A 26351-nucleotide genomic window follows, 5' to 3' on the forward strand; every position below is an offset into this window, starting at 1 on the left:
CAAATTTAAAACTCACTTTTTAAAGAGAATACCTATGTTTTTCAAAGTTGACACTGAAAAATAATAAGGGAACTGAGGGTTTTGGTCAGTAGGGTATGAAAATTACAATATTATTGTAGCAACATCACCTGGAAATAACATATTCATTTTGTTAAACTTAATGTGAATACACAGAAGCGCATTGCCTGGTGTCCTGTTGTCAGAGGACAATAGTACAGTAGTTAAGGCTGGCAGACAGTTAACAAAGAAGTGAGAGGCTTTTCAGAATAAGTAACTATGATGAGAGTTATGCATCTACTTACTGCACAGTAGGTACTGTCTCTATATTAATCACTTCTGTATTTTATCGTTCTTTGCAGAGTATCGGGAAAGGGTCATTGTGGTGCATAGACCCAGAGTATAGACAAAATCTAATTCAGGCTTTGAAAAAGACACCTTATCACCCACACTCGAATGTGTTCAATACACCTCCCGCCTCTCCTCAGGCATATCAAAGGTAAGCCATTCAGACTTTTTTTGTTTTGGGGTTTGTTTGTTTGTTGTCTACTGAAGTTGCATTATTTTGGCAGAGACAGGCACTGAAACTAATTTAATAGGCTGTATGATTTTAAAAATAACTGTAGATAAATGAGAAAGAAGTTAAGTATTCTTGGAGGCATATCCAATTGTTTTTTTCTGCAAACCTTACCGCTTCTGCTGCTTGGGACGAATGTGTCTCCTTCCAGAAGGCTTCGTGGTGGGTGAAATAATGTCTTCCTGGGTAGAAACATTTACAAAGGAAAGTTGACAGCTTTAACATCTCAGAGTGTGGCCGTTTGCAGGGATGAGAGTCCAGGAATGAGTCGGGTAAGCGATTCCAACTTCCCATCCTTCAAGCCAGAGTGTCTCCAGGTGTTTCACTGAAGGATGCACAGAGCTGTTGCCATTCCCCGTCTCCATGTAGACGGTGCTCCAGAGTGATCGTTTTGTTGTGGTTACTTGGTGTTTGCCTCTTCAAGGAAAACAGCAAAGAACAGTAGAGACTAGGATTGCCCCTCACACGCCCATTTGTTTTGAGACAGTGAGGTCATGGGTGCCATTTTTACAGAGATAGAATTGGAGGGGAGGATATGCAACCTGTCACTTTAAAAAAAATAGGTTACTGTTAGAGTCTAAAAAAATAGCCATATAAAACAGAACCAATTTTTAAAATTGATTTTCTCTTGCATAGTGTTTTGGTTTGAAATCTATCCCTCAACTCTACAAAAAAATTTTTGTTTTCTTTAATGCACAGAAATGTTTCTATTGTCACCACTCAGTTAAGAGAATGATCCTTGGACTACAAGTTTATGTCAATGAGGAAAGGCGTGAATTCATAGATGTCGGTAGTTTCACAGTCTGTGTCGTTGCAGATTCTTTCCCTAGTCTGGTGTTTGTTCTGCAGAAGGGAGCACAAAGTGAGCCTCTGAAACAGCATTAATGAAGTTCTTGTGCATCTCAGTTGAGAAGCATTCCGTCACAGGCCTTAGACAATCAGTCTTCAGCAAGAGACGGGGAGGAACAGCTGGGCTCTCTGAGAAGACTGCTGTATGTCTGCCTTCGCTAGGCGATTAGCGTGATGGTAGCCATAGCAACTGCAGCATCTCCATAGTAACACGTAGCCGAGACAGGTGCAGTTGCATCACAAGGCTGTTTGTTGCCTGGCAAAAGGACAGGCCATTAGTACTTAGATATGGGCTGTTGCCTTAGAAACAAATAACCCTACATAGCAACTACAGTTGGTTTGAAAGATTTGGGGGCAAAAAAGGTTGTAGCAGCTTTTGTCTATGTTCATAAAAATCAGTGGAAGCATACTTTATTGGAAATGACAACTTGAGGTCATATAGCTGTAGGAGATAAAATGGGATTTTCCAAAGCAGCCCAGCCAGCACTGTAGAAATGTCCAGAAGGGCAGAGCCATATGCTTGGTTTTCTCCTTGTGGCCGTAACCACTCCTGAAATGGGAGAAAACTGGGTTTGGAGTGGAGACTTACTGATATACAGGGTTGATGGGGGAGGGGATGACCCTCATTATTGGAATAATTCCCAGATTCTCGTGTTCCTTTGTCATTCTGCTCCCCTCACCCTCCACACCCCACAGAAAACCCTTCACTCTCCTCCCAGTTTGTACCTCGGAAGTATTTCGTATCCATTTGCTTCTAAGAAGTTAAGAACATAAGTGTTATTCACTGGGTTGTATCACTGGTTCATTTAGACCAGTATTTTGTTGCCAAACGCGACCCCAAGGGAAACACAGTAATTATTTAATAATTTGAAGGATTATAGTAGAGCTCTAGAGGTTGCAAGAGGAATGCATACTCAAGCGAGAGGCTTTCTGAGCTGGCCTAAGCCTAATGACTTCATTTGATTTGTTAATATCGGAATAAAAATGCAGATGAACTGGAACTTTTGTAATGAAAATAATTTCCAGACGAAAACTTCAGATCTCAGTCTGTCACATCCAGTTCCTCTTCTCCCAGGTGACTAAGGGGAAAAAAAAAGTTTCTGCCTCTACCCATGCGGGAGCTCAGATTTCACCTCCGTAAAGGTTACTGGATGTGGAGTGAGAAGACAGACCAGATTTTAGCCTGCCTCTTCCATGTCTTAACTCTAAGAACAGGTCACTTTCTCTTTCCCGGGGACTATAGTTCCTTCATCTGAAAGCTTAGAGTTTGCTTCAGTATCCTCTAGTGTGTAAAATTGTACTAAGGGTCCTAAATGCTGGATGATTGTATAATATTCGTGTAGCTGACAGTGATGTAGTCAGTTCCGTTCTAAGCCATCGGGCCACTTGTGGACGTGACTTAGGGAAGGTGGAAGTGGGACAAGGCGAGTCATTAGACAGGGACCACAAATGATGACCTGACACGATCTGGCTGGGTCCTCTGTGACGCAGGGAATCACCTGTCTGCCCCGCAGGATTGCTGTGAGGGGCACCTGGGAAGTGCTTGGATTTCACAGAGCTGGTACTTAGCATGCTGAAGATGGTGATTATACTAGATGGGTGGTTATTGCTAGCACTTGCAGGTGTGCTTGGCAAGTAGTGCTCTGAGCCAAGCTGCAGGTGGCTGGAAACTCTGCAGGGAAAATGAAGCATCTGAAAACACTGACCCCCAAACCTTGTTCACATCCAAATATGATGCTCAGTACTGCCACACGGAGACTTGTGCCTCTGTTTTCCAGTATACCCTTCTGAATATTTGTTACACGCATCACTGTGATCTCTGCCGTCATTGTCACTGTGTGCTGCACTTTGTTCTTCCTGTGTGCCGTGTCCAAATTTCCCTTTTTTATAAGGACATCGGTTATACTGGATTAGGGGACTACCCTATTCAGTATGATCTAATCTTAACTAATTACATCTCCAATGACTCTATTCCCAAATAATATCACATTCTGAGGTACTGGTAACCAGGACTTTAATGTGAATTTTTTTTTTGTATGTTGGAGGGGGAACACAAAATTCATCCCATCACAACCCTTTTCTTAAGTAAGGTATTTCACTAATAAAAATATGGAGAAGCAGAAAGTAAGGCAGTGTTCAGAAAACAAGGATGTAAAAAGCATACCAGAGCCAACCTGAATTTGCTCCAAGTGGCCAAAGCTGGGACAATATGAACAACAAATAAATAACATAGCATTGGGATAGAACCCCAAATATAAAATACGTCTGTGAATCCATACTGATATAAGTAAATGCTCAAATAAATAAGAGTAGAGACAAATTTCCCATACGGAAGAATTCTAAATAATTTATGTAGGTAGGTATTCTTCCATTCAAGGAATGGGAGTTTAACTCCCCACCCCTTGAGTGGCTGCACTTAATGACTTGCTTCCAAAGAGCAGAGTGTGGAAAGGGGGTGGAAAAGAAAGTTTACGGTGGAAAACCTGGCAAACACTACCTTGGCCAGGTGATCAAAGCTAACAGCATCTGTGATGTGAAGTTGACAAGATGTACCTGTGATAACGATGTCAAGAAATTATCACTTCACCTTTGCTGTCCTCCCCCAAATCCCTAACTTCTCTGTAATCAGAGAAAAACATTAGACAAGGTTTTGTCCCCAAGGTTGGGGGGGACATTCTTCAAAATACCTGACTAATTGTCTTCAAAGCTGTCAGGTCATCAAAGACAAGGAAAGTCTGAGAAACTGTTACAGACCAGAGGAGGCTACGAAGACATGGTGAGACATGGTGACTAAATGGGTAGTGGGATCTCTTGGATAGGTTCCTGGAACAGAAAAAGGACATGAGGGAAAAACTAGTGAAATAGGAATAAAGTGTGCCGTTCAGTTAATAGCAACGTATCAGTGTTGGTTCCTTAGTTGTGACAAATGTACCATAGTAACCTAAGATGTTAACCTTGGGCAAACTGAGTGTAGGGTCTGTGAGAACTCTCTGCACTGCCTCTGTAACTTTTCTGTTAAAGAAAAAGCAGTCCCCGATGCACAGACTAGTTGAGTTTATCAGTTTAAAATAACCACGTCCCTTTTGTTGTAATGGAAAGTAAAAATCACTGCGTCGCTGAGCAGTTTGCCTGACCCATTTGGAGTATGTCTCTATCATGTTACAAGACAACTGCAGAGCTGATGGTGATCAGGAGCTCTTGCTTTTACCTCATTCTCCCTAGGATCTGCTGAGCCGTACAAGGGGCTTGGCTGTAAGTTGGCTCTTACAGTTCTTGGAACTCTATTTCTGTGAAATGGCGCTCAACTGTGCTTGGTAGGGTCCCCGAGGCCAAGCTGCCCATGCCAAATCAACTTCTTTTTGTTCCCAGCTTTTGCCAGTGTGACCTTCAGACTCTAGGTCTGGAAAGAGGAGGGAGGATGGTGTAGTTGGGTTTCTTGCCCATACGTCTTCAGAAAAGTCCTATTATCTGGTTTAATGGTTTTGTTGCCTATGCCCCTCTTTCATGGACGTGGGATTTCTCATTAATGGATATGCATATTTTAATGCTTTTGATATAGATATTGCCAATTTGCCTTCCAATTTTAGACTCTGTTCCAATCTACGCTCCCACCAACTTTTTAGGAATTTTCCCTTTTCTAATCTTTTCCGTGTCTGATGGTTAAATAAACAGCTCCCCAGTGGGTGACCTTGGCTTTTATGATTTTGATACTTTATAGTGGGGGCCCTTAAACTTGACAATACTCAATTCATACCCCTTAAATAGTGGGCACCCCAAAACAATGTTTATGACAACAGATTGTTTTCAAAAGTTATGTATAGGGTCTTATGTAGCAACCTCTCTGGGATAGGCACCAATCCAAAATCAGTTTACAGAAAAAAAGTTTCAATCACCTCTCACCATAGGCGGGAACAGGTTTTACGATGAATCAAACAGGATGGTTTATAGAGAGCTTCCTGGATGATCATTTTTTCAGAGAAGGGAAATTTAGTAAAATATACCTAATTTGGGAGCCAGAGCCACTATAGTTTTATGCTTCCTTGGTACCTCCAAAGAAATCTCAGCATCTTATATGCCTCTGGTCTATGTGATGGGGCAGCCATGGTTGGGCTTTAGAGGAACATAAACCCTGATTGAGGGGACTTCTGTTCCCCAATGCACCTTTCACTTTTTGCTTAAATATCTTTAAAAATAATGACAACGTATTTTATATTTTATATAAAGTATTGTAGCCTAACATGTACAAAGTTAGAAAAATCCATAAGACTTTTATTTGCTGATCTACGTCTGAAGATTTATTTTCTGGATGACGTTAAAGTTTACAGAGTCAAAACATTTGAAGAAAGTTTCTGTCGCTCTCACCTATTTTTTTTTTTTTAAAAGAAAATTCCGAACATTTAAGCTTATCATTTAGCTCCTTATGTTTCTTTTTGCTTCTTCAGAGCAGTTTAATGAGCCGCAAAATATACGTTAATGACCTCTCCAAAGGTTTTGGCCTTTCAGATATTGAGGGTCTTAATGAAAATGGCTGATTTTAGTGCTGACTCACCAAAAAGTTTTATTTTTATCCTGCCTGCTGCCCTATTCATGTGCTTTGAGCTTACTCTTTATAATTTTTAAAAATGCCTACATAGCAGAACAATACAGCTAAGGATATAGAAATTGTACAGAGTGGTCAGTATATATTTGAATTAAGGAAATCATCAGGGATTCCTCACCAGGTAAGTAAGCATTGGCCGAAGGAAAGACCTGATGATGGCAGATGGGGGATTGCGTTGGGAGGAGGTAGGGAAGGTGGGGTGTTTAGGGAACTCATCCTTTTAGACAATTAAAAGATTAGAAAATCCTTACAATGTTAAGCTTGTTAACATAACCATGTTAATTCCCCCACTAAAATGCTGAATTTGTACACAGGAAGGAATAGCTTATTCATTGCTTGGATAGCATCCAATAATTTTTTAACTTATAAGACATCTTTCATTCCAGTTATTCAAAGTGGTATGCATTTAATTGTTGGCAGAAGAACTGCAAAGCCACAATAAAATCAGTTTTAACTTGTATTAAAGGAGTTTGTTAGATTGTTGTGTCATTGCAACTTTTAATTCAGTCAAGCATAAAGAATGAATGTGAGGATTTAGATTAGTTACATCATTATTACACATTACACTCCTTATATTTACTTGTAAGCAACATATTTGATGGAAACCATGAATAGTTTTTTAAAAGCTCCTCATATTCAATACACTTACTTGTGTAATTAAAAAGGGTGAGGTATTAGGTATTTTGAAAGCATATGCGTTAAACTGCAACATTATGCTTAATTTTTTAAAGGACAATATTCTTTTAAATTTTAAAAATCTTTTAAAATCAGTGTGAAGCTTCACTGTGCTAAATATATTGAAGGATGTGCTAAATTAATGTGGTAAAATGAATATGGGATTGAATGACAAGATTTTCTAATAATAGTACTTTGAAGTACAAACTTTGTTTTGTTAAAAAATTGGAGGAGACATCATAGAAAAGGCTAATTGTAGGGGTTCACTCTTATATATAAAAAACAATGCTCATTTACAGTGTGAGATTTAAAAATCCATTAGTTAGCTATGATTTTCTTTGCATATCAAATCATATTGTCTATTGACTTCCATTCTATTTTCTGAGTTGGTCTCGGAATATTTTTAATCTCAGCATTTTGCCTGCAATATGCTGTCCATTGTACATTTCATCCTCATTTCATCCTCCGTTATTTTATTTAAATGGAAAATAGTCTCTGTTATCTTTGAGCTCTTATGTACTAGGTGTATCGTATGAATATAGTGCCCAGTCATCCAATTTCATCCTGTTTTCACACTCACTTTGAAAGTTGAATGTTTAAGCAGCCGGGCTGTTTATATCTATTTTACTCGGGTGCGGAGTGAAACTCATGGCCAAGAGAGAGCCAACTTGAGTTCTTTTTCATCCTCTGAACTCTTGGGGTGCCCTCAGTCCCTGGTTGGTATTCTGTCAGCAGAAGTGTTAGGATCTCTTTAAATCTGCTACTGATAAATTTCTGTTGATCTAACTACTGAGATAATGGATAACAAAGGGGTTCTGTGTCCTTGATTCCTGGTTAGAAAGTTGAAGTGTTGATGGACTCAGCAGGAGTCCGGGGTCTTTACCGGTTTGCTTCCTGTTTATTTGCGTCTCCAAATAACCATCGGAGGACCTGGCAGATTCCTGGTCAGAGCATCTTAGGGGCCGACCTGCATTCTGCATGTTTGTCAACCCCCTCACCTTCTCAGAGGGGGAGAAATTGATCTATATGTTAGAAATATGAAAGATCTGTCAAAAACACATGAAATCAGTGATGTACAACATGAGACAACAGACTGCACACTCTGTTTTGCAGCAGGGTAAAATCGGCAAATTTTTAAAAAAATTTTTATTGGAGTATAGTTGCTTTACGATGTTGTGTTAGTTTCTACTGTACAGCAAAGTGAATCAGCCACATATATCTCTCCCCTCTTTTTTGGATTTCCTTCACATTTAGGGCACCACAGAACGTTGAGTACAGTTCCCTATATAGTAGGTTCTCATTAGTTATCTAAAAATCGGCAAATTTTTCATCACAATAGAAAATTAAAACCAACCACTGCCATTTCTAAGACTCCTCTTTCTCCAACTTCTGGTTACACTAAACACTCCTGGATTCTATAGACTAAAAAGGAGGGGGATTAAGAAGTAGAGGCCTAATATAATTAGATTAGACAGTAGAACCCATCATTCATAAAAGATTTGAGGAAGGTAGAATGGAGGTGGGGAGAATTCATGTACTATAAGTGCGTCAGCTGTGAATTAATGTTGGTCAAAAGTGTACTGTAAGTAGTTTCAGGTTATATTACTAAAAGGTGAGTATTTGAACAAGTGATATGATGACCAGTAATTCCCACTTTCAGTGTAGACCAGACCTCACTGCGATGTTTCTGACCAGGTAGGAGGGGGACTTTAAGATAATGAGAAAAGCGGTGAGGCTGGTGGAAGAGCTGGAAATGTGTGGAAGAAGGTGAGGCTGGTGGAAGAGCTGTTTGGGTGGATCGGTAACTGTTTGGGTGGGTAAGTGTTTGGGTGGATGGGTAAGTGTTTGGGTGGGTAAGTGTTTGGGTGGATGGGTAAGTGTTTGGGTGGGTAACGTTTGGGTGGATGGGTAACTGTGTGGGTAAGTGTTTGGGTGGATGGGTAACTGTTTGGGTGGATGGGTAAGTGTTTGGATGGGTAAATGTTTGGGTGGGTGGATAAGTGTTTGGGTGGGTAAGTGTTTGGGTGGGTGGGTAACTGTTTGGGTGGGTAAGTGTTTGGGTGGATGGGTAACTGTTTGGGTGGATGGGTAACTGGGTGGACGGGTGACTGTTTGGGTGGGTAAGTGTTTGGGTGGATGGGTAAGTGCTTGGGTGGGTGGGTAACTGTTTGGGTGGGTAAGTGTTTGGGTGGGTGGGTAACTGTTTGGGTGGATGGGTAACTGTTTGGGTGGGTAAGTGTTTGGGTGGATGGGTAACTGTTTGGGTGGGTAACTGTTTGGGTGGGTGGGTAACTGTTTGGGTGGGTAAGTGTTTGGGTGGATGGGTAACTGTTTGGGTGGGTAAGTGTTTGGGTGGGTGGGTAACTGTTTGGGTGGGTAAGTGTTGGGTAGTGTGTGAACCAGCTACTCTTGGGATGCTAGTCAAGTTGAGATGACCAGCTGCCAGGGTCCCTTGAAGCTGGGAGAATTGCAAGGTCACCCCTTCCAGCTCTTGCAATGTTCTGTTTCTAAGTCTGTTGAGCTGCCAGCACAGGAGAGTAATGGAATATCACTTGGTAGCGCGGTGTTTGTAGTTCTCCAAGCCCACAGTGTAGGTTGGAAACAAAACACAGGGAAGATATGCATGGCTTTGTTACTCAGAAATGAGAGGTCAGATTCTTCTCTTGAAATTGTTAAGTCCAGATTTCAAGGCCGTAATGGGACTAATTTAGTTACTCTTCATTCTGTGTCACCCAGTATTTTGATTCCTGCCCTATAATTACCTCTCTTGTTTTAGTGACACTTCTTTGCATTTCCTTCCGTGTGAAGAAAATTATCACTGCGGTGTTTTGCCAAGCAGAAGATCATTTCCAAAAGCTGTCCATCAAATCATCCAGACCTTCCCCCTATTGTTTATCCACTGAATTAACGAGAGCAACACCCACCCTTTGTATAAATCTCTGTGGCAGAGCCAAACTGGTGTCCTTATTCTGTGCTATCACATGTTTTGGGCTGGTCTCTGGTCACATTCTTAACCTTTCGTTTTTTCTTACGTAAGGGCCACATCGCGTTATTTGTCAAACCATCTTTGAGACTCTGCTGTGTATGTGAAAGGTGCAGGAAGAGTGTGAGAAGCGTCACACGTTAATCCCACATTAATTGCTAACTCTTGCTGATTTTTCATTCAACTGGAGACAGCATCCATAAACCCTTTAGACACATTTTTTAATCCTTATCTTCTTAGATTGAGTTGCTTAATCACAATAGTCCAAGTAGAGACATGTATACGGTGTGTTTATCTACTTTTAAATGGAAGGTTTTGGTCAAAGTCTGTTAACCACCCATATCTCTCTAACACCACTTAGTACCCTGCCCCACAAACACACACCACCCCCCACCCCCATCTAGCTTGACAAGAAAAAAAGTGAGTGGAAAAAAAAACATTCAGAGGAAACAAGTAGAAGAAGTTTAGTGGCTTTCTCTTCCTACTCCTCCTCTTCCTCCCCTCCCCTTTCCTCCTCTTCCTCCACCCCTCCCCCTCCCCTTTCCTCCTCTTCCTCCACCCTCCCCTCCCCCTCCCCTTTCCTCCTCTTCCTCCACCCTCCCCTCCCCCTCCCCTTTCCTCCTCTTCCTCCACCCTCCCCTCCCCCTCCCCTTTCCTCCTCTTCCTCCACCCTCCCCTCCCCCTCCCCTTTCCTCCTCTTCCTCCACCCTCCCCCTCCCCTTTCCTCCTCTTCCTCCACCCTCCCCTCCTCTTCCCCTTTCCTCCTCTTCCTCCCCTCCCCCTCTTCCTCTTCCTCTTTCTTTTCTTCTCCCTGTCCCTTTCCCTCTGCAATTGTGGGACTTTCAGTGAAAGGATTTTTTTTAATGATAAAGAGAGCAGAGTTTAGTATCTTAGGATTCCTTTGACCTAGAAATTGACTCCCTCCTCCCCCCACCATTTCCTTTTCTGCTTATAGAGAAATTGAGGAACATAGAGAGATTCCCCCCCTTTTAAACTTTTCAGCAGAAAACCACTGGAAGTGGGTGTTCTGATGGGCTTTGGTGAGTTCCTCAGGCCCACAGCCCCCTGCCTGGTCTCATGTCCGCCCACACTTGCTGGGGAGTGGACCCTAGCTGGTCCTGCAGGCGGATGGACGGGTGCAGCAGCTGTGACGTCCTCAGGAGGAAGAGGCAAGTCTGGAACAACAGTAAGAAAGCAGAAAAATGAAAAAGAGCTAAAGATCTTAAGGTCTCAGAGTTGGGTGCTGGCATCCCCGACCCTCCCCACCTGTCAGAATCCTGCCCTGTGGTAGACCAGAAGTCACACAAGGTGACTTGTCTCTGATGAGCTTTGGTGCCCTTGGGCAGGTCCTTCTGCTTCCCTGGGCCTCAGCTCCTCATGTGCAACAAGGCACATCAGGGAGCACAGCCTGAGAACCCCACTTGACCATCCCCAGGCTCCCTCCCAGCTCCTGCAAGCTGAGCACCATCAAACCGGGCCTAGAGCAAATCCAGTACGTCTCAGAAAGATGCGGGTTAGAACCTTGCCTGGGCCACTCCCTATCTGTGTGACCTTGGCCAAGTTACATTTTGTCATTCCTGTTGTGGCATAAGAATACCTATCTTGGGACTTCCCTGGCGGTCCAGTGGATAAGACTCTGAGCTTCCACTGCAGGGGGCGTGGGTTCGATCCCTGGTTGGGGAACTAAGAAACTAAGGTCCCTAATGCTGCGTGGCGTGGCCAAAAAAAAGAAGAAGAAAAAGAATACCTGTCTCAAAGGGGTGCCATGGGTATTAAATTAAGTAAAGGGCTGTATCAAATGCATTTGTGCCTGGCCCATGGAAAATCAATGCATTTTAATTTCTCCTTCTTCACCTTCGCAAGACTCTCTTTTGGTAATTGTATAGTCTTGTTTTTACACATGCTGCATACCAATTTGACCCCTAAATATTGGTTTGCATTGTAAGGCATCTTTTTATATATTATCTTCCGTAGTTTCCACTAGATTTAAGATCTGTGAAAACCAGGATTCTTTTAGAGTTCTCTTTCCCTGTGCTTTAACCCTGCATACAGGTGTTATTCAATAGATATTTATCAATGATTTCCCTTAGATAGCAGAGTGCAGATTATGAGAATAGTGCAAAACAGATTCTTCTAGTTGCTCAGGGATGCCCCGGAATAATTGTAATGCCCTCCCTCCCTTTACTGTTATGAGGCAAGGGACATATGGGGGGGTGGGGCAGCTCACTCTGTATCCCTTCCCTCTGACGATAATTTAGCGGGTTTGCAGTGTTGGTGTCTCTGGCCTTCCATCTCCTTCCCCATCTGTCTGCCAAGGCCCTGGTGTACCTCTGGGTATCACAAAGCCTGACTCTTTGGACCGGGTCATTCTTGAAGCCTAAGAGACCCATCAGGTGACTCTGTGATGGAAAGGTTATAAATTCCAGGCTGTTGACTCCAAGGCACCAAATGTTGTCAGAGGACTAAACATTTTGCGGCTGCCATAGAAAATTCAAATGCGTGTAAGGTGGTGCCAGCCAGGAATTGCTCTCGCTTTGTCTCATTCATTATTCCTTTGAAAAGAAGCCTCCCTCTGCTCCTTACTGAAAGGAAACTTCCTCTGAACACTTACTGCAGAACAGAGCACTTGAAAGGTAAGGCACTTGGGCTCCCCCTTCCCTAATCATAATGGGAAAAGTTTTTACCGCAGGCCGGCCAAAACACTCAATTGTGTGCATTCTCTACCAGATACATAATCCGTGTTTAAATCTCTTGGCAGTAACTCATTAGTTTTTCCCCCTACATTCTTTTCTTCTTTGATGAGAACAAAGCCCGTCTCCCCCCTGCTCTAGATCTTGCTTCTTTCTCCCAGGAAATCTCACTGTTTCCCTTTCATCCCTCAAGAAGAAAGTCACCCAAATGTTATCCCTCCCTCCCTGCTAAAAGATGATCTTGATTCTTTGTACGTGAAAATCTGTGTTCAGAACTCACAAATAGGTGATACCACAGGCCCTGAATTCTGCAGGAGGTGTTCTGGCCATAGATCATGGCCTGGCTCTGAGGACCCCCTCACTTGAGCAGTGCCTCCTTCAAGCTCTGTAATGGGTTGTTCTTGAGAAAGGCAGGGTGGGGCATATGGTAACTCCAATGGAATTTTATTATTTAAGCCCTTTGAAGTTCCCTCTTTCTAACCCCCTCTTACCCTCCCCTCTTAGATGCGGAATATTCTGTCATCACTGCTGTTGAAGTCAAAGTTATAGGAGAACCACCGTGAATTTCTCTAATACAGCTCTTTGATGCAGAGTCAAACAAAAATCTCTTTCCACCTGATATTCCAAACTTCTACGAAAAAACTCTGTAGTGGATGTGAGCTCTTTAGCACTATAGGATTACAGGCAGACCTTGGAGATATTGTGGGTTTGCTTCCAGACCACTGCAATAAAGGGAATATCACAATAAAGTGAGTCATAGGAATTTCCTGGTTTCCCGGTGCATATAAAAGTTATATTTCTACTCTGCTGTTGTCTAGTAAGTGTGCAATAGCATTATGTCTAAAAACAATGTATATACCTTAACTTAAAAGTTCTTTACTGATAAAAAAATACTATCATCTGAGTCTTCAGTGAGTCATAGTATGTATGAACATCAAAATCACTGATTACAGATCACCATAACAAATATAATAATAATGAGAAAGTTTGAAATATTGTGAGAATTACCAAAATGTGACACAGAGACACAAAGTGAGCAAATGCTTTTGGAAAAATGGCACTGATAGATTTGCTCAATTCAGGGTTACCACAAACCTTCAATCTGTAAAAAATGCAATTATCTGCGACGTGCAATCACGTGAAGCGCAATAAAATGAAGTATGCCTATATAAAGAATTTAAAATTTAATTAGTTCCTCCTGCATTGAACCCTAAATCAAGACAGAAAACCAAGCCTTTATTGAACATCTACTATGTACCAGGCTTGGTATTAACAGACATCATGTATGAAATGTGTCTTAATTCTTATAAGAATCTGATGAGATTGATTTGATCACTGTTTTACAGTTTAGAGAACTGAGGCTGAGAGAGGCAGTCCTGTGCCTGCCAATGGCAGGTCACCCAGGTCACTCGTAAACGACTGAGCTGGGACTTGAGCCGGCAGTCTCTCCCTATTGTGACTCCAGAGACTCAGCTCTTCCCACCTTAACTTGGCACCTTGTCGTCACTTCCTTCTATGGAAATATTCTCCAGTATCTGATAGTTGGAGAGGTGAGCCTGGGAAAGGAAGACTGGCACATCAGTTTTTATTTTTAATTTATTTTATTTATTTATTATTTTTGGCTGTGCTGGGTCTTCGTTGCTGCACGTAGGCTTTCTCTAGTTGCGGCGAGCGGGGGCTACTCTTTGTTGCGGTGCACAGGCTTCTCATTGCAGTGGCTTCTCTTGTTGCAGAGCATGGGCTCTAGGTGCGCGGGCTTCAGCAGTTGTGGCATGTGGGCTCAGTAGTTGTGGCTTGCGGGGTCTAAAGCACAGACTCAGTAATTGTGATGCATGGGCTTAGTTGCTCCATGGCACATGGGGTCTTCCCGGACCAGGGCTCAAACCCATGTCCCCTGCATTGGCAGGTGGATTCTTAACCACTGCGCCACCAGGGAAGCCCTGGCACATTGCTTTTTAAAAGGCATTTTCAGTTCTGTAGCGTAATGAGGGTGGGACAGATGGAGGTGAGAGCAGTTCAGAGGCCCCTGCAGTAGATCACATCTTTGGAGATGAAGGTCTGAAACAGCTTGCAAGGAGGGAACAAAGACAGTTGGAGGGAGATCCCTGGGGCTTGGTGGGGAGCGGGGTGGAGAGGCAGCTGAGAGGAGCCTGACTCGTGCGCATGGAGGAGGGCACCGCAGAGGGAAACGGAGAGGGAAGTGAGTCAGGGCCGTGGGGGGGTGTGTGTGTGTGTGCGTGCACGCTCCATGCTTGTGTAAGGATCGCTTCTGTTTTAGACAAAATAGAAAAGTAAATGTAGATGTGAGGTGGGGGAGAATCATGCAATATTTCCTCAGACTTGTGACTTGAGTTTTATGATTTGGGAGATTATTTATACTGACTGTTTAATAAGAATAAAGAAATTCAACATTCTCAATATTAAAGGTCTTGCCTTGGGGAGTTCCCTGGTGGTCCAGCGGTTAGGACTCCACGCTCTCACTGCCAAGGGCCCGGGTTCGATCCCTGGTCAGGGAACTAAGATCCCACGTGCTGTGCGGTGTGGCCAAAAAAAAGAGAAAAAAAAGAAAAGAAAAGAAAATCAGTGCCTGCCATATGTTCAATTTCAGTAGAAACAAATTAAAATTTAAAAAAAAAGGACTTGCCTTGCCGATGAATTCCGTTCTCAGAGATCATTAAGGTTTTGTTTTTTCCTCTAAGCTTGCTTAAATACTCTATCATCTTTGGGAATAAATGGCCACACAGCCATCTTTCTAATCATTTTTTATGTGTAATTAACAAAAATACGTTTGTGGGGAGAGCTGACAAGAGCTAACTACCCTTTGGGGTTAAGTTTTTTTGGTCATGGCTGTTAAAGCAATATATTGTGTAAACATTCTTTAAAAAAAACTAATTATTGGTGCGAACCTCCAATATGTATGAACCCAGTAAATATTTGTGAAATCAAATGAATAAATGTGATTAGCATCCTTTATTTGATATTGAAATCATAAAATGGATGAAAGACACAGAATTAACTTTATTTCGGTACAGAATAAGCAAGTGAAGATTCTTCCGAAAATACCGGGCTAATTCTGGTTGACCCACATATATACAAATTAAACTGTAAATAACTATCAAAATAGTGCCGTGAAAGTGTATAGTTGCTAAGGCAAGACTTAGATTGTTGAAAATGATAAAGCTCTCCTGGTCACTTTGGCTTATATGTGCCAAGTTGAGTGGACTACTTGGGTGGCAAAATGCAACAAGTAAGGACATTTTCAGTAATATAAAAAGGTGTAGGAATGATACTAAATTTGAGAGAATCAATTGATGTTAATGTGCTAGACCATTGAGCTGTTTTGCAATTAGTCCTAGAAGACGTAGTTTTAACGAAGTCTCTAGATCAGTATTAAGGGAACAAGAGGTGGGGTGTCAGAATCACTAGAGGGAATTTAAAAAAATTATATAGGCTGTTGATGGTGCAGGGGGCTGTGTGTGTTGGGGGAACTTTTGCTGTGAACATAAAACTTCTCTAAAAAATAAAGTCTATTATTTTCTGTCAAACGTTTATGTGAATAGATGAATGACATGACTCTGGGGAGTCAGATATAGCATCGCTGTGAAGGGTGCTTGTCTCCCTCTGTAGCGTGCGCCAGGAAAATCATGCTGAGAATTACTGTCCCATGTCATAGAAAGTGGGGCAGAAAAGAACCTAAAACCACCCAGTTTAGTTTCCCCAAATGGGTACTACAGTGAACAGTTTCCAGAGATGTTAGGGCTTTCCTATTGAACATGGGTGGAGTTTTCCATGGTCAATAAATTTGGGAAATGCAGCTCATGATAACTTTGTAGTGAGCTAATTCAGATCTTTTCCCACACTTTATTAGACAGATACTTTTTTGGGGGGGCACACTTATCAACATATTCCAAGGAACACCAATTTGGGAAAAAGTAATCTAAAATAAGGGTGTTTCAAAGCATGAGTTGCCACTCGCTAATGTGTTATGAAATCAATGTAAGGCTTACAACCATGCTTTTTTTTTTATGAAAAATAATAGAATAGAAAATACCAGAGTGGGTCGCACATAGGAGGGTAAATGTTATTTTGTGAAACTTTCGTTTCAGTTATGTATGTGGGTTTGTGTAAACTCAGTCATAATGAAAACTCTATTCCTTACTACAGATGATGGCCAAAAATATTTGGGAGATCACTGGCCCAATTCAGTTCCTCAGTTTTATAAGTGAAAACCCTGAGACTCATGTGGATCTCAGGATCACGTGGGGAGTTAGTGGCAGACAGAACCTGAGCCTACTCTTCATCCTCTTTCACCAACACCAGCGCTCTACCAAATCCATAAATCATCCTGTTTAAAAAGCAGCCCTGGACTTCCCTGGCGGTCCAGTGGTTAAGACTCCATGCTTCCACTGCAGGGGGCACCGGTTTGATCCCTGGTCGGGGATCTAAGATCCCACATGCTGCGCGGCACAGTGAAAAAATTCAAAAAAACAAAAAACAAAAAAAACAAATAAAAAGCAGCCCTGGTGGAAACAACCCAAATGTCTGTCAAAGGCAAATGGATAAACAAAACAAGGCTTATATGTACAATGGAATATTATTCAGCCTTTAAAAGGAACGATATTCTGATATGTGCTACAACATGGGTGAGCCTTGAGGACATTATGGTAAGAGAGACAAACCAGACACGAAAGGACCAGTGTTGTATGATACCACTTCAACTTATAGAGACAGAAAGGAGATTGGAGGTTACCTGGGGTTGAGATGAGGGGCAGCCAGGAGGTAGTGATATTAAACCATTCTGGGTACAGAGTTTCTGTTTGGAATGAGGACAAACTTCTGGAAATAGATAGTGGTGATGGTTGCACAACTATGTGAATGTACTCAGTGCACTGAACTGTACACTTAAAAATGGTTAATATGGCAAATTTTATGTTATGTATATTTTATCACAATAATAATTAAAAAGAATCCAGCCACAAAATAATAATAATAATAAAGGCAGCATAGCACTTCTTTTAAACAGACCTCGTTTCACACTCTAACACCTGTTCCTTCCTTTGGCCCTTCCCCTGTGCAGGCCCAGGCACTGAGGTTTCTGAGGCCACCTAGGCAGGCTTCCTGCGCTTAGGAATCCCTGGAGCAGAGTACGGCCACCTGTGGCCTTGATTCTAGACTCCCTGGCAGGTGATGACTGCTAGCATTTCCGCAGGTGACGCATTTTACAGCAGTGGGTCCTGCTCAGCAGATGACCTTTTCCGTCTAATAGCTCTGATTTTCCAACTGCAACATTTGGACAAACCCACAATTTGCTTTTGGAAGGCCAAGGAGAAACATATATCATGGTTTTTCTCTTGGTTTCACCCCTCTCCTCAGTTGGCCTCTAGCCCTGACCCGTTGACAAATAGCCTGTTCTCCTTTCCTCTTCCCTCTTCCTTTACAAGACCGCCAGGCTCGCTGCAAACAGCCATTTAAGTGAAATGCTACTACCCACAAGCAGCTGATAGCGATTCCCACTGTCTCCATTCTCCGCTCACGCTTCACACGTTTGGGTATGAGAACCGGAAGAAACACGGTGAACCAGAAGTGAGACCAGGGGCGGCCAGATAGCAGAAAGTGGATGTGTGCTTCTTCCTCGGAGCCAAGAAGGGTTTTGCAACTCCCAATGCAAGGCAACTTCTGCCCATAAAAGTTGCAGCAGATGGGAGTCACTGATTGGCTCTGCTTGAGGACTTTGGAGATTTCTCTCTGTCCTGCAGGCACCCTTTTGCTTCCTGTGCCTCCACAGACATTGACAAACAGCTGGCCTGTGCTTGCAGCGACCCCATCGGAATCTCTGCGGCCCTTAAGTCAGCATCCAAAATAAAGGGAACTGAGAGAAAATGCCTCTGAACTTAATCAGTGAAGATATTTAACTCGGTTTACTGGGAGCTAAGGAAGTACTTCAGAAATAGTTTATTCTTATGTTACCTGAAATTCGCCATGAGTGAGGCTGGTAGAATCTCCCTGAGTTAGGGGAATACATCATGATATTTACCTCAAAACTCAGCGTAACCTTGTGATTTGAAATCGAACCCAGGGTTTCTCTACCTTGGCACTGTTGATGTTTGGGACCAGAGAGTTCTTTGTTGTGAGAGGCTGTCCTGTGCATTGTAGGGTGGTTTGCAGGATTCTCTGCTGTGAGAGGCTGTCCTGTGCATTGTAGGATGGTTTGCAGAATTATTTGTTGTCAGAGGCTGTCCTGTGCATTGTAGGATGGTTTGCAGGATTCTTTGCTGTGAGAGGCTGTCCTGTGCGTTGTAGGATGGTTTGCAGGATTCTTTGTTGTGAGAGGCTGTCCTGTGCGTTGTAGGATGGTTTGCAGGATTCTCTGCTGTGAGAGGCTGTCCTGTGCACTGTAGGATGGTTTGCAGGATTCTTTGTTGTGAGAGGCTGTCCTGTGCACTGTAGGATGGTTTGCAGGATTCTTTGCTATGAGAGGCTGTCCTGTGCATTGTAGGATGGTTTGCAGAATCCTTTGCTGTGAGAGGCTGTCCTGTGCATTGTAGGATGGTTTGCAGAATTATTTGTTGTCAGAGGCTGTCCTGTGCATTGTAGGATGGTTTGCAGGATTCTTTGCTGTGAGAGGCTGTCCTGTGCGTTGTAGGATGGTTTGCAGGATTCTTTGTTGTGAGAGGCTGTCCTGTGCGTTGTAGGATGGTTTGCAGGATTCTCTGCTGTGAGAGGCTGTCCTGTGCACTGTAGGATGGTTTGCAGGATTCTTTGTTGTGAGAGGCTGTCCTGTGCACTGTAGGATGGTTTGCAGGATTCTTTGCTATGAGAGGCTGTCCTGTGCATTGTAGGATGGTTTGCAGAATCCTTTGCTGTGAGAGGCTGTCCTGTGCATTGTAGGATGGTTTGCAGAATTATTTGTTGTGAGAGGCTGTCCTGTGCATTGTAGGATGGTTTGCAGGATTCTTTGTTGTGAGAGGCTGTCCTGTGCATTGTAGGATGGTTTGCAGAATCCTTTGCTGTGAGAGGCTGTCCTGTGCATTGTAGGGTGGTTTGCAGAATTCTTTGCTGTGAGAGGCTGTCCTGTGCATTGTAGGATGGTTTGCAGAATTATTTGTTGTGAGAGGCTGTCCTGTGCACTGTAGGATGGTTTGCAGGATTCTTTGCTGTGAGAGGCTGTCCTGTGCACTGTAGGATGGTTTGCAGGATTCTTTGCTGTGAGAGGCTGTCCTGTGCATTGTAGGATGGTTTGCAGGATTCTCTGCTGTGAGAGGCTGTCCTGTGCATTGTAGGATGGTTTGCAGGATTCTCTGCTGTGAGAGGCTGTCCTGTGCATTGTAGGATGGTTTGCAGGATTCTCTGTTGTGAGAGGCTGTCCTGTGCGTTGTAGGATGGTTTGCAGGATTCTCTGCTGTGAGAGGCTGTCCTGTGCACTGTAGGATGGTTTGCAGGATTCTCTGTTGTGAGAGGCTGTCCTCTGCACTGTAGGATGGTTTGCAGGATTCTTTGTTGTGAGAGGCTGTCCTGTGCATTGTAGGGTGGTTTGCAGCATTCCTGCCCTCTACCCACCAGTTTCCAAGAGCAGCTAGCAGCACCGGCCACCCCCCCACCGCCCCAAACTTCTGGTGATCAAAAATGTCTCCAGACATTGTCCTGTGTCCCCTGGGGAGCAAGATCGCCCCTGGCTCAGAACCACTGACAGCCAGGATTCTGCCATGTTCTGAGTTTTAGGCATTGAGGACTTCGTCAGCTGTTATTCTGGAAATAATGGGAAACGGCTTGGGGTTTTTTTTGTTTGTTTGAGCCCTGCCTCATTTGTATAAAACTCCAATTTTTAAAGTGTGTGTAAAGTGTCATCAACTGTGAGAAATTAATATCTAGCACTGCTGTCAGGTGAAACCGTTACCCATGTCATAGGCTTGTTCTGTGATGGGTATTTGGTTATGATTTCAGTCCAAGTCTCCGTGCCTATGCTAGTCACGTGGCTGAATGATACGAGCAAGTTATTTACTTCCTCTCCTGTGTCTTTTTTTCCCTCCACGTCTAAGTGGAGGATACCTGCTCTTCATCTTATTAAATAGCCATGATGTGGCCAGTTCATCTGCTGAACTCACCTCATGGGGCTGTTGTCGGGGACCATGGAATTCTTCGTGGTTTCATTACCTGTTCCAGAGCCCCCAGTGGATTCCCAGGTTCTATCTTCCAAAAAGCAAAACATTCATTTTCTTCCCCTAGGCTGGATAAGCTGGAATGTTTCACTATTCAGTCATCCATTGCTGCTGGAGCTCCCGTGCGCCATGCTTTGTTCAAGTCACTTGAGACACTTTGATGACTAAGCTGGTTTCCTATCACACTCTAGTTTGAAAGGTGGACTTACAATAAATCTGATATATCATGAGAACTGCTTTCTATCACCTATACAAAGTGCTGTGGTTTAATCTTCCTGCCTATTTGGAAGTTCTTCCTAAGTCTGCAGAAGTGATTGTGGTGATGAGTCTGGGAGAGCACTGTTCTGGGAGTCTGAAAACCTGGCTTTTTGTTTTTAAATATTGACACTGGTCCTGATTAGCCGTGCTCCCTTCCCCAAGTCACTTTCTCTTTCTGGATCGCACTTCCTAGCTGTGGAAAATGATGTGTATGGGCTGGATCATCTCTGACTCCAGCGGTCTATGCTTATTTTAATAGTAATTGTAGGGCTTCCCTGGTGGCGCAGTGGTTGAGAATCCGCCTGCCAATGCAGGGGACACGGGTTCGAGCCCTGGTCTGGGAAGATCCCACATGCCGCGAAGCGACTAGGCCCATGAGCCACAACTACTGAGCCTGCACGTCTGGAGCCTGTGCTCCGCAACAAGAGAGGCCGGGATAGTGAGAGGCCCGCGCACCGCGATGAAGAGTGGCCCCCGCTCGCCGCAACTGGAGAAAGCCCTCGCACAGAAACGAAGACCCAACACAGCCAAAAATAAATAAATAAAAGATTACTATTAATTAAAGAAAAAAACCAGACATCTCAAGTTAATGAATTTAGTACTTAAAAAAAATAGTAATTGTATTAGAATTATTAACTACTATTATAATATGTTTTAGAGCTAGAAACTTCGTGATCAGCCAGCCTTTGTGAGGAGGCGCGATTGTATGTCGTTACAATGGGTTCCCAGCTCACTTGTGCCTGGTGGGGAGACTTGCACAACTCTGCTGGGGTTGGAGGCCTTGCAGCACTTAGGGGCTCCACGGAAGGGGTAAACCAGAAGTCCGAAAGCTTGCCCTGAAGCTCCATAAAGCAAGATGCTATCTCTAAACAGACCCATCAATTTCAGAGGGCTTCTTTCCACGGGGCTTTTTGGGGGCGGAGATGCCTTTTACCAGTATCTTTCTGTTCACCTGTGGAATTATATAAGCTCATTAGATTCAGGTTACCCACTCCTTCTGCACCTGAAGCTGTAGGTAAATTTACTGTCCAGTTTAAACCTTGTCTCCACACCTGTCACTTCTGGATCCTATAAGCTCCATCCCCAGCATTCCAGGGTCGGTCACCTCAAAGGTGACCGTAGCCAAGCTCCCAGCAAGGGATGCCCAGTCAGGAATGAGATCTCTAGGCGTATATAATGGGAGAGAAATATTTGGAGCATTCTTCTCTTTCTCCAAGATAGCTCTGCATACTTACTGCCCTTTCAGGTGTAGTCTTGCAGGTAAATCTCACCTTCTCCAAGAAACCAAATTTTGAACTCTCACTGCACGTCAGAATAAATTTCCCGAATCACCTGGATGATATTTGGCAGATACTGCCTTATATTGTGGTCCTGTGTGTACATGTGCTAGTTCTCTTAAAAGACTGTAATCATCTCCCAGAGCCATGACTGTACTCAACCACCTAGAAAGACCCTACAGCCCAGGTTGGGCTGTGCGCGGATGTGTGTGCGTTAGACACCAGTAAACATCAGTGCAGGGAATGGATGGGTCTCGGTGTCAGGCACTGCGGAGCACTCAGTAAATAGTGGTAGAATTGGACCGAATGGTAAGTGCTTAAATATTTCACAGTTCTCTAGTCTTTCTACTTTATGCCGTTTACTGGGGGTTAGAAAATAAGATGAAGCTGTGTGTACGCCCTAGAGAGTGACCAGCGGTTGCTGTTATCTGAGGAACCGTAGAGCTCTTAGCTGTTTTCCAGCTCTGATTTTTTTTTTTTTTTAAAGCAGTGTTTACTATTTCTGGCCATTATGTACACTGATATAAAAATTTAATTAGACCCTTTCTTTTCAATTAATTTTTATAGCCCTGTTTGTTTGCTCTCTCGACAGAGCCTGTATTGTGTGAACAAGAGAGATCAATTTTCTATCACAAAATTCATTACTTTTGACTAAAGTCCAGTGAGTCTGTGATTGTATGCGCCACTCTGGGTGAATTTTCCTGCCGCTGGAGAGAGTTATGGATGGTGAAATGAGCCGAGTGTTCAGGTAGCTGAGAGAAGCTTTGATTCGGTCATTGTCTTCCTCAGGGCAGCAGGTGGAGCAAAGTTAAAAGGCTGTGCAACTCTTGAGGTTAGAAATATGCATGTGTTTTATTCATTCCTCATTCTTTAATATTTTTTTCAAGTATCTAGGGAAGTGAAATTAGGTAGAGAGTATGTAAAGGTTAAGAGAGGCCTTTTCTTTCAAGAGCACGTATAAAAGAAGATGTCCATTCCGGGAGGGCAGGGACCTCTAGTTTTGTTCATTCTTTACCTCCAGGGTCCACACAGTTCCTGGTACATGGCAGCTGTCCGGTAAATAGTTGTTGAGTGAGGATGCACGAGATAAATACTAACTAGTTTTGCCTTTTATCATTGATTAAAGTGTTTTCTGGATTAAAGGGTCTCTGTGACTGTGTCTAAGTCTCCATGAATAGCATCTTGGTTGGGGCTGCTTTCCAGCGTTGGGAGATACGACCACACCTGTCTTCAAGGGCTGCAGCTCCGATGCCTAACTTGGCAGGGCAGGGGCTAGGCCTGCTCCCCAAGAGGCACAGGTAACGCCCAGTGTAGCTCACACAGCCCCTGAGGACAGAGCATGAGCTTGGGAGTCACACACACACCTAAGCGCAAAGCCACTTGCCACTCGCTCTTGACATGGGGCAAGTAGTATAACCTCTCCTGTTGTCTGTTCATGGATCTGTAAAGCTGGGCCAGTGATACCTAGCATGCAGAGTGGGTGGTAGGTGATGAACGAGGGAGCGGGTAATGTCCTCCTTACTGAGATATTAAATAAATGTATCCATTTAAATTCCTTTACCTTCTAGTGGTGTGTTCTCCATCCTCCTGCGTACTGAACGGTTTACCTCTTCCTCCTGCATGAAATGGGGCAGGTGGGGGAAAGGGCCACAGTAACCTCGGTTCCTTGGTGCTTTAGGGAATCTTGGATATGGTGCAGAGTTAGAGGCTAAAGCATGAGTACAGGAAGGACTCATTCTAGGTGGAAGCAGCAGTGTCCAATGGAACTTTCTGTGATGAAGGAAATGTTCTGTATCCATGCTGTCAGGCACAGTCACTAGCTACAGGTGGCTGTCGAGCACTGGAGATGTGGCCAGTTTGACCGAGGAGCTGAATTTTTAATTTCACTTCATTTGAATTTGAATGTAAACCCATCACATGGCGAGTGCCTAGCTCATTGAATGGTGCAGCTCTAGGGCCTTGCTGGGGCTTAAGGATTAGTGGTCTGTCCATTCCCTGGGAGCTTGTGAGAAATGCAGACTCTCAGACATCACCCCAGACCTACGAGATCAGAATCAGCGCAGGCGGTTCATGTGCACATTTGGTTTTAAGAAACACAGGGCTGGCCTCTGAGCCGCTCGGTGTTCTCCGTGGACTTCCATGCAGCTGGAGTGCTAGGGAGGCTGGACCCCTTGGAGCTGGAAGGTTCTCACCGTCACCTTTGCCTTCTCGGCTACTCACACACCCTAATGCAGTCTCCAGGGGACCCGTGCGTGTGGGTCTCTGTGCATCCTGTGGTTGAGAGATCAAAGGAAAAAGTTATGTAGCTTTTAACTCAGGATTAAATGCTGTTTTGCTTATTCCTCCTCATAAACCTCCTTAATGTCTATGTTGCCATGTTCGCTCCCCAAAAGGTAACTCTCTTTTTATCTTCCCACTCATCCTACTATAGCTTTATTTTTCCTACTACTTTGCCTTAAACTGGTAAAGATGTGGGTATGTACGTATATATTTCTCTCTCTCTCTCTCTCACTTTCTGGATGTTTCAAACCGAACCAGTACATTCAGGCTGTGGTTATCTTAATGCTTCCAGCACTCTGGCTACTGATAAATATTTCAAGAGGATAAATAACATTTTCTACATGAAATGAGAGAAATGTCCCCCACCTCTCTGAAAGTATTAATAATTTCTCTTCTGTAATGGGACTGATTTAGCCAATTGAAACACAGAAGACTTCGCAGATCTTTTTGACATCCAACGGTCAGATCACTTTGGCTAATGGGGATGTTACTTGGGTATTGCTGATATTAGCCAAGTTGGGAATTTGATGGAGACTTTTCATTCTGCCCTCTTTTCAGTCTTGACTCCTCGCAGACATGATGTGCTGGTGGCCCTCCACCGGATGTTTGTCTATATGATGTTGGTGGCAGGTTGCAAAACTGTATTAAGCTGCATCTTGGGAGCTGCCAAAGGCGCTGTGAGGAAACTGAGGCACTGAGCTAGAAGGGGCACCACACCAGGATTCCATGCCCCTAAACTGTATCTCTAAAACAGACCCAAGGTCGCAGCACTGGTAAATGAGGAACCACGGTGTGACCCCTAGCGGTTTGGTTCCAGATTTTGCACGATTCGCCATCCCCCGCGCCTGCCTTTGCTCCCTGCCGGGAACAGGCCCTCTCCCGTATCCCCTGTGCTGCCTCCTTCTGAGTGTTCATGTCATTGCATCTGGTCTCTCCTCCTCCAGGTCTTTGCTCAGATGTCACCTTCTCAAAGATGCTTCCCCTAGCTGCTCCATCAAAAATAATGCTTATACACACACACACACACACCCCAACATTCTCTGTTCCCTGTGCCCTTCTTTATTTTTCTCCTTAGCTCTTATTCTTACCTGTATCATATACAGTTATTTGTATGTACGTCCCTTGAGAGCAGGGACTTTGTTTTGCTCACTGCTATGTCCTCTAGATCTAGAACAGTGCTCAACCCAAAATAACACAAGATAAATATTTTTGAATGGATGGATGAGTTAATGGCTCTGTAAGCTGGAGAGCTGCTGATGCCTCTCACTTGGTCTCCTCCTTGCCTCTTTCCTGGTGTGCTTCCCCACTCCAGGGGGCCGGGGTGAGCCTCCTGAAACTCCTACTTGCCCTTGACAGTTCCTTGCAGAGGCTTTCTGTGTTTGTGGCTCCTGACAACTTTACGACTCCTCTTCCTTCAGCCTCACCAAGTTTCCTTCATTCTTTGCCTGTGCCGCCACATCGTTCCCTGTGCTCTCTGTCCTTCCCTCCACCACCCCTGCAGACCAGGGCCCTGTGTCCTCAGATGGCCTGAGCTTCGTCCGTCCGGCGTTCACACTTCACAGTCACGTCCGTCGACTCCAAGTTACGTGAGGACAGGAGCCACCTGTCTCTTGCTCCCCTTTGCTCTCCCACCTCCACACAGAGCAGACGCTTGACGGCTGTGTACTGAAGGATGAATGGGGCCATTTCATCCTGTGCGTAGAAGGAAGTCTCACTTCTGTAGAATTCAGGGTTTCTTTGGCACTATGAGGCCTTACTGTTCAAGCTGTGAGATTTAAAGACAGAATGCTTCCTGCTAATTATTAACAGTTGCCCTGGAAGAACAGAGCCATTATGGGGCCCTGAACCCTGGCACGCTGCCCACCCCCCCACCAGCCCCTGGTGAGCAGTGCCATAGAGCAGGGCGGGAAAGCAAAGGCAGCTACCGCCCTGGCACCCGCTACCGTCCGATTACCCAAAGAGGATTGCGATCTTGGGGCCAAAAGAGTAGGGAGTGGGTAAAAGGCTTT

At 43.9% G+C, this 26351-nt stretch overlaps 1 protein-coding gene across 6 annotated transcripts in view; it reads left to right on the forward strand.

Annotated features, from left to right (window-relative positions):
- The window catches only part of FOXN3 (forkhead box N3), a 406382-nt gene that overhangs the window by 219904 nt on the left and 160127 nt on the right, over positions 1–26351 (forward strand). For all 6 annotated transcript variants that reach the window (XM_082451369.1, XM_082451372.1, XM_082451368.1 and 3 more), the window contains one exon: positions 360–496. In XM_082451369.1, the coding sequence (XP_082307495.1) occupies positions 360–496 (137 nt within the window). The remainder of the gene's footprint in view (positions 1–359; positions 497–26351) is intronic.

This window comes from Balaenoptera physalus (assembly GCF_965194825.1).
Source record: "Balaenoptera physalus genome assembly, chromosome: 2".
In the NCBI taxonomy this organism is placed as follows: Eukaryota; Metazoa; Chordata; class Mammalia; order Artiodactyla; family Balaenopteridae; genus Balaenoptera; species Balaenoptera physalus.